Source organism: Ruditapes philippinarum, unplaced genomic scaffold, assembly GCF_026571515.1.
Source record: "Ruditapes philippinarum isolate M1 unplaced genomic scaffold, ASM2657151v2 ctg515_1_1_1_1, whole genome shotgun sequence".
Classification (NCBI taxonomy): domain Eukaryota; kingdom Metazoa; phylum Mollusca; class Bivalvia; order Venerida; family Veneridae; genus Ruditapes; species Ruditapes philippinarum.
In genome coordinates, this window is record NW_026861754.1 from 362,609 (window position 1) to 371,671 (window position 9,063).

Consider the following 9,063-nt stretch of genomic DNA (forward strand, 5'->3'; position numbering starts at 1 on the left):
TTCTCATCCAAGATTTTTTGAAGTGCGCAGGGGACCAGTCTACCTGTATACCGGAAATGCTAATGTTTTGATGTAATTAGTTTTCGCGACATATGGCCACTGTCCGTATTTTTATTAAATCAATGCAGTCATGTCCAAGCACAGGATCCTGTATTTCCAAGGTTAATTTAATGAAAATACTCACCACAATATTAATTTTTTCAAATTGTTGTCATAAGCGACAGTTAAGGAATAATTCCCAAAATCGTGGTTAGTAGCATTTACCACGATTGTGACTGTTTGATTTATTTCGGGTCACGGGTGGACTTTCCACAGGCACTTGGAATGTGGAGCTAAAGACGGATTTAAATTCCAAATAAAATCCTTAATAGTGAACAGTTCCACAGACACTTGGGTTTGGAGCTCAAAACGCCTTTAAAATCCAAATAAAATGCATATTTGTCAATCCCAGGACATGTACTGATCATATATATCAAAAAATCTTAATATATGCCGTTTTGAAAAAAAATCATATTTCAACAACTATAATAATATAAAAAAACCCAAGTGTCTGTGAACAGTTCTGAACCGTCACATACTCCCTGCTATATTGAAATTCGTCTTCGAATTTCGCAGAGTTACACTGAGCATTGTGAATAAAACTCTGAGCCATATTCAGCCCAGCCCCAAGTTAATTGGGTGCCAAATGTCATAGGGGAGAAAATGTGCAGCCTGAACGGGACTCGAACCCGGGAAACTCGGGATAACTTACCATGGCTCTACTGACAGAGCTATCCGGCAGCGTACACATTTTCTCCCCTAAATATAGTCTCAATATTTCGACGACAAGACAGACCGATTTTATAATCTGATATTTCATAGATGTCTGCGAAGGGCGACCATCGTCTATATAAAAAAGCTCTAAAGCGCACAATTTGTTGGGCTACCATAAATAGTGAACAGTTCTGAACCGTGACATACTTATAATATTAAATAAAAAAAAGGTATGTGAAATTAGACAAGGTCTATGAGAGGAAAAGTTGGTTAAAATATCGTTCATTTTTCTGTTTTAAAGGTGTCATTTGGTATTTCAAGCACCCATTCTGTGTTCAATCATATTCATGTTCAGTCATCAGAATACCCTGGATATTATCATTGAGTTACATTGAAAAACTATAACTGACACTGAAAATTTCATTGATAGATATAGAATTCTATATATTCTTTAATTGTTTTTTATTTGATTTCCTTTTAAATATACACATAAATTTCATTGATAGATATAGAATTCTATATATTCTTTAATTGTTTTTTATTTGATTTCCTTTTAAATATACACATGTAGTTATAGCCAGGCAAGCCAAAGCCTGTAGCCAGGCAAGCTAAAGCCTGGGCCCGCTTTGTGGTTCCGGCCTTTGACTTCCACATATAAGCCATTTTGAAATGGATATTTACAAATTCAAACAAGATTTAACCAACTTTGTCATTAATGGATAATTATAAAATAATTTTGTATAAATGTGTAGCACATTAGGACAATGTGTCATGTGCAAGAATCAGTCCAGAGCTCAAAGGTCAAGGTCACACTTGTAGATAAAAATCATGATAAGAATTTTTATACAAGTACACTGATGTTCATGTTGGTCAACAATTCTATATTCCTGGATGATTAAAAAACAAATATTGTGCATAATTGTGTAAGATATAATGATATCATGATACATCCAAGAATTGGGTCCCTAGCTCAAAGGTCAAGGTCACATTTGTAGAACAAAAGTTATGATATGAATTTTGATAAAGGTGCAGTTATGTCTATGTGTCTTCAACAATTCTGTCATTTCTGAATGGATGTAAAAACTAATATTCATGAAGGTGTTGGGCTTAATAAAAATTTGTCACCCACAAGAATTGGGTCCCTAGTTTTAAGGTGAAGGTCAAACTTGTAGATCAAAAGTCATGGTATTAATTTTGATATGTAAAGTGCACTTATGTTTAGATATGTCCAGTAAAAAATTCTGTCATTTCTGAATGTATGTAAAAACTAATACACATGCATGATTATAAAGGTGTTAGACACTACTAACATGTGTCACCCACAATAATCAGGTCACTAACCCAAAGGTCACACTTGTAGATTAAAGGCCATGATATGAATTTTTATAAAGTTCACTGATGTTCATGTTGGTCACCATGCAATTCTGTCATTCCTGGATGGATTTAAAAACTATTGTGCACAAATGTGTAGGACTTAATGACAATGTGTTGCGCACACAAATCAGGTCCCTACATTAAAGGTCAAGGTCATGCTTGTATTCCATATTTTCATAAAAGTGCAATGATGGTTGTGTCTGGTAAGCAATTGTGTCATTCCTAAATGGATTTAAAAATAGTTTGGGATAAATGTGAAAGACATGATGATAATGTGTCTTGCATAGAGGACTGGTCTCTAGTTCACAGGGTCAAGGTCACACTAGTATTATTGTGAATAGACTGTTTTCTTTTACACATAGCTTTGTCATTCATGCAGTAATAGTGAGGATGAATTTTTAAAAATATTCTTTAATAGTGAATACCATGCTAGTGTCTGACATTACAAGATTTAACAGGCAAGACTTACAAAAAAAATAGGGCGGATTCCCTTTTTTCGTGCAAAGCCTAATAAGTTCTATGTATCAGACACTTGTTTGGTATTCTATTTATCATGTTTTCAATTTAATATAGATTTCTTTCTTTAAACTTCAAATGAAACAAAAGCATGTCAAGAACCTCTCGAGTTCATGTAGAGAGCAGTAATATGCTAAGGGTCATTTTAATAAGAAATAGTCCCAATTGCTTTTAGCTTAATGTAAGACAGATTTTAATGTTTAAATGTGTGATTCAAAGTTTATTAGTTTAATATTTTCAAACTAGTAAGAGGTAAAAATATTTCATTCTGTTCATTCTATTTCAAAATGTTTTGATGAGGTGCCTGACAAAGCTGAGGGTGACTGATAAAGCATATGATTTATTAGCAGAAATTAATGTATAAATTGACATGATACAACTAATAATAATGCTTTAGTAATGCTTGTATATTTTCATATTTCAGATAATATACAGATAACTCTAGAGGAAAGAAATAATAAAGTAAGAGGAAAATTTCGACATCTAGCCAGACAGGTGTCTCGAGAGGTCTTTGATGTGCCAGAGGAAAATCTCATTCTATTTGCCTATGAGAAACAGACACATGTTGGCCAAATGTCCTTTTCCTTACCAGACATGTCTCTGACAGATCCAGGTGTGACCTTTGACTCAGAGTATTATCCACAAATATCATTCATGTTTGTACTCAAAGACTTTCAAAGCATGGGCTTTGGTAGACTGATGTTAAATCAGGCTCTTAAAATGATAGCTGAAGTGTGTTCAATGCGCCCAGTGAGACTACAAAGTGCTATTGATGCTGTTCCTTTTTTTCAGAAATGTGGTTTTCAAATTGTAAGTCAGCCTATACAGTGTTTTCATAGTGGATCAAGACTATTTAAAACACTTGTTAATATGGAGTTAGAAATCCAGTCTACAAAGGGAGACAACACCTAGTAGATGTATGTGTTTCATGACATATGGAATTAAACTAATATTTAGGACATAGTAATATTATTTTACACAAGTATATTACATCTATGTTTTAAATTATGGTCTGAATTAACTGTGATTGACATATTTGTTAAATCTCATTAAAAAACAATGAAAATAAGGAAATTAGATAATGATCTCAAACAATACATTAGAAATGTATGAAATGTCAAAGTCAAGTATAATCTAACAAAGACAACAATTTTCGTATTTTTATGCATTCTTGGCAACTTCACCAAGGTAAAAAAAAAATGTGCAAATTACATTATTAAGTTCAGTATGGCTTGAATCATCATTGAAAAACATTATTATACTGATAGTATATGATATACTATTACCTAATGCCTTCTATAAATACTAATTCCTGATTTACAACTGTTTAATTGAACCACTGAAATCCAGTGCATGCGCAATGATAAAATAAACTGTTGACCAGTCAACATTTTTAACTGTTACACCCCTGTCAACGTCATCTGGTATTGCAGTTGATGCCGCCCACCACTATGCAGTTATCGAACGTCGCTCAGCTCAATGTACGGTATTGGTTGTCTGCACGATTCACAGTTGTAAACAATCAAAACAGTTGTAAAAATGTTATTTGTATGTTGTTGCAATATATATTGTAGTTTGATTACAAAGTATTAGGTAATAAAAACAGTTATTTCATAGGTGTTTGTCAAAAAAATAAACTGTTGTCCCTCGGTATCAAGGATGACATTTGGAACTGTTGCCTTCGGTCTCTGGCAACAGTTCCAAATGTCATCCCTGATACCTCGGGGCAACAGTTTTGACTGTTCCACAAACACCAATGAAATAACTGTATATTTTATAACATAGTGCAACTATTTGCTGGATTATGGGGCTGTCATATAATTGGCATGGGTGTTTGTGAAAGTTAAATGGCTGTCTTCTTGAAAAGTCTGTCTCCACATTCACTAAAGGTATTCAGATTTATTGTATAATTATGAAATCCTTAGTGATCATGATCATTTCTTAATATCCAGTGTCCATGACATTTACTGTATTAGACACCATTTTAACATAGAAGATTCCAGGTAAAGGTTTGCATTGAAGTTATTCACTTAAAAATTTGCACATTGACATGCATTTTGATGTATAATTGTAGGTTAAAGGTCAAGACCCTGTGATAACTGTAAAAATTCATCTTAATCTTAACAAATGCTTTAATATTCATGAGTGTAGGTCACTGACCAAGACCTTTAAAGTGGCATGCCTCCAGATTTTCATGCTAATTTTCATCAGGGTCTTTCAAATATTACTGTATTAGTCATGCTGTAGAAATATGGTGATAAATACAATTGTACTTCAAAATCAATCATTTATCACAGTAAAAATGCAAATTATTGCCTAAATTTTGAATCTTTTTGTTTTTTCTAAAAAGTAAGTTCATTTTTTTCAAATCTGATTTTCTTGATTTATTTTGGCTTGTCTCAGGAGGCATGCACCTTTAACTTATGTGAACTTCATGAGCCTAGTGTCCTGCTATCGAGCACTGAAATTTGTTAAGATGTCTGTATTGCAGCTGTAGTTTTTGAAAAATAATTTATATGAAGGGTATTGAATTAAATTACACTGACTAAAATTTGCTGAATATATATATTTTTGTACTGTGATAAAATCCATATCAATTTTAGTAACTGAATCAATAAAATGTAGATTGAAAATGATTTATGTATCGGTCAATCTATAAGCATATCAAATGTAGCAATGGAATATTTTAAGAATTGTTTTATTCTATTTACATATATTTTTTTTGTGTTATAAAAAACCAGCAATATTCTTTCTCTTTCTCTGAGAAATAACCATTAGGTTACAGAAACTGTGTAACAATATCAGATAGTACAGTTTATGAAATTTATTTGTAATATATTTTGCCAGTTTTGTATTTATCTGAAAAGTTTGCTCAGTTAAACCTGGTACATACTGAATGAACATTTTTAATAATTGTTATTAATTTGTAATGTATCATGATTATGATAGATATTGTTGTTGTTATTTTTTTTATTTATGTAAAAATAATTGTTATCATTTTTGTCAGACATCAAATAACATGTACAGATAACTCCTACATTTAAGATATGATTTTAAATTAAATGGTTATTTCCCCTATATTGTACAACTCATAGAATCTATTTATTGTTTACAAAACAAAATCAACATTAATTTGGTACTAGAATATTAAAAAAGTGCTACAAGCATTTATTCACCTTTTTTTTTTAAATATTAAATGATATGTTTTCCTTTTTAGCTCGACTTTTCTATGAAAAGGGGAGCTATCCTACTCGCCCCGGCGTCGGCGTCGGCGTCGGCGTTGGCGTCACACCTTGGTTAAGTTTTTCGTACCACCCCACTTTATTTCAGAAGTATTACAAGTATGGCTTTGAAACTTACCATACTTGTTCACCATCATAACCTCCATCTACAGACAAGAGTACATAACTCTGTCAAGGTTTTTGACAGAATTATGGCCCTTTTTTGACTTAGAAAGTGTATTGAGCTTGGTTAAGTTTTTTGTACCACCTCACTTTATTTCAAAACCATTGGAGGTATTGCTTTGAAACTGACCATACTTGTTTACCATCACGACCCTTCATCAACAGACAAGAGGACATAACTCTGTCAAGGTTTTTGACAGAATTATGCCCCTTTTTGACTTAGAAAATACATTGAATATGGGTAAAATCCACTTATTGCCTTAACCCTTTGAGATATTGCTTTGAAACTTTTAATGCTATTTCACATCATTACCCCATCTGTACGCAAGAGAAGGTAACTCTGTCAAGGATTTGTTTTTAAAAATTAAGGCCTTTTATCGACTTAGAATCTTGGTTAAGTTTTTAGTACCAGTCCACTTTTTGACTGAACTGTTTGAGATATTAATTTGAAAGTTGGAATACTTGTTTACAATCATGATTCCCAAACATGTCCAGGAGAAGGTAATTCTGTCAAAGATTTTATTTGAATTATGGCCCTTAACTGTCAATGTTTTGTATTATAGGCAAGCACTAAAAAACTTAAAAAATCTGAAAAAATTAATTCCTATCCACTTGTTCACTTTACCATAAATTATGTCATATAAACATTGCTGTAATATTCAAGGGTATCAAACAACTAGTTCACTTTAAAAATACAGAGATTCTTGTATTGCCTTTTACTGCAAAAACTTTTTTTATTGGCAAGCAATAAAAAAGTCGAGCGCGCTGTCTTACGGACAGCTCTTGTCTTTCTTGTTTTGACCTAGCATTTAAAAAAAACCCAAAAAACATTTTGTTCTTGAGTTCACAGAATTGTACATATTAATATACTATATGTAAATTAATGTCAAGATCATTGTGCAGATAAACTACAATGTATTGTTAATTTCTATTATGTAGAGAAAATATATCATGCTTTTAATATGTTTACATAGGAAACATTTTGACTGGTGCTGAATGTTTGGTTTATTGTTGTTAGTTGTAACTAAATTGTGTTATAAAACATTGAACAATTCTATACAGACTAATACGGTATTGTGTTCTATATAACTTATTGTGTTCAATATGATAACAATTGTGTTCAGAATTGTATTTTATCAGTATATTTTATTGATATATTTTTGTATATTTTTGATTAAATTTGTATATATTTAAAACAAAATTCAGTGACTTAAGATGTTTTTGCAAATAAATCTTATTAAAGCAGTGTGCTACTACTTTTCATGTTGTTCTTTTTTGACACAGAAATGGAATCATATGAATAATATGACTGTGTTTACATATTGCTTACCGCCTCCGTGGTCGAGGGGTTAGAGTCGATGACTTCTAATCCAGTTACCTCTCTGGTGTGGGTTCGATCCCCGGGAGATGCTTTGGTAGTTTAGCACGGAGGAAGGTAGTCTAGTACTGGTGTAACTCTCCAGGAACGATGGTTAGGAAACTACCCGCATATATGACTGAAATACTGTTGCAAAAGGCGTAAAATGAAACAAACAAACAAACATATGATATTGCTTACCTTGCTCTGCCCTTATATTTTGCTCATATGTGGTGGACAACCAAGATTGATCAAGACCACTTGATAGAAAACAAAATACCAGGATCATACTTCGAGTTTAAGTAATTCTACAATTTCAGTATGAGAGGGTGTACTATTTTGCTCACATTAGTATACCCTGTATGTCCAGTTTCAACATTTATTTCAATTTGATTACGGGGAAAACTTGGGGCTTACTTGATAGGTTGTAATGTGGTGATGATGGTAATGATAGTTTTCACTCCGGATCACGTCAGTAAGCCACATTTAATTTACCAGGGCACAATTCAGCCAGCGCATCTTTCCCGGGCAGGCTGTCGAGCACTTGACAATTACTACATGTAGCTGCCGAACTGATTACTTGTGTACATGCAAGAGCAGGGGTACAGCGCGACTGACCGTAGAAAGGATTTCATTATCACAGCGAAAGTGACCTGCGCTGTCCGTGAATCGAACCCGCGTCATCCGATTCACAGTCCAACGCTGTACCTATTGAACTAACTGGACGGCTTACACTACGTTGTAGTGTCTACTTTCTAGAACCATCCAGCAATGGTGCAATCAGGAACTTCAGCAGCAGGACTTAAACCCACATTCTCTTGTTGAGAACTGGACAACCTAACCATTAGGCCACCTCTTGCCTCCCTATATGTTTAGATTTAGTTTAGTATTGTTTATTTAGTCACACCGATGCTATAAATGTCTAAATGGCGACATCTTTGCTTAAGTGAAGAGAGATCTCAGTTGCTCCCATTCTGACACAAGCGAACACCGTATTAGAACCAGCTGACTTTCTGTAAGCTAGCTAGTCAGCTTCATATGATCTGTATGTCTGTAAATGAAGATACATAAGTTTCCGTTCCTTTGGCGATATCCTCGGGCGTACAGTCTTCATTGATTAAACTTCAAATATGACAGCCTGCCGTGAGTAGATAGTTGCCGAAATATTTGGACACAATAGATCAAAAGTCAAGGTCGCGGTTACCTGAAGACAAAAAATAGTTTCTCTGAAATAATATTAAAGAAGCACATACAGTTGCCAATTAAGGTCATTACATAGTATTAATAATTTAGCGGAATCGAATTTATGAGGCACAGTTGTTCTAATGTCAAAGTTATATTGACTTTACGGTAGATTCTAACACTCACGTGTTTTTGTCACTATAGACAAAGAAGGAAAAGAAACGGTATTAAACTGACATTCTAACACGACCAGCATTTTTCCCTATTGAACATAGAAGAACAGAAAGTGTGTGTTATTATGCAACAGATGCACAGTTTGACGTTCTATATTTAGACATGTGACGTAATCATTATACACGTGACGTAACCACTAAAAATCCGACGCGCTGAAAATAAGTTCGGAAACAAATTAGGCGCAATTTTGCTTAACTATCAAGTACCGCAACATTTATTTGTTATTGTCGTGTTAGAATCGAA

At 33.5% G+C, this 9,063-nt stretch overlaps 1 protein-coding gene across 1 annotated transcript; it reads left to right on the forward strand.

Moving 5' to 3' along the window:
* On the forward strand, positions 1–4,034 carry LOC132716711 (uncharacterized). Its single transcript, XM_060700035.1, has 2 exons — positions 1–161; positions 3,068–4,034. Exons 1-2 carry the CDS (start codon positions 131–133, stop codon positions 3,553–3,555), a joined length of 519 nt encoding a protein of 172 aa, XP_060556018.1. The 5' UTR covers positions 1–130; the 3' UTR covers positions 3,556–4,034.
* The last annotated feature ends 5,029 nt before the right edge of the window (positions 4,035–9,063 follow it).

What these genes read in the sequence shown, in the direction of transcription:
- LOC132716711 (XM_060700035.1), top strand. Translation starts at nt 131, where the DNA reads ATGTCCAAGCACAGGATCCTGTATTTCCAAG. An exon ending in CAGGATCCTGTATTTCCAAG is followed by an intron (nt 162 to 3,067) that starts GTTAATTTAATG and finishes TTCATATTTCAG; the next exon opens with ATAATATACAGATAACTCTA.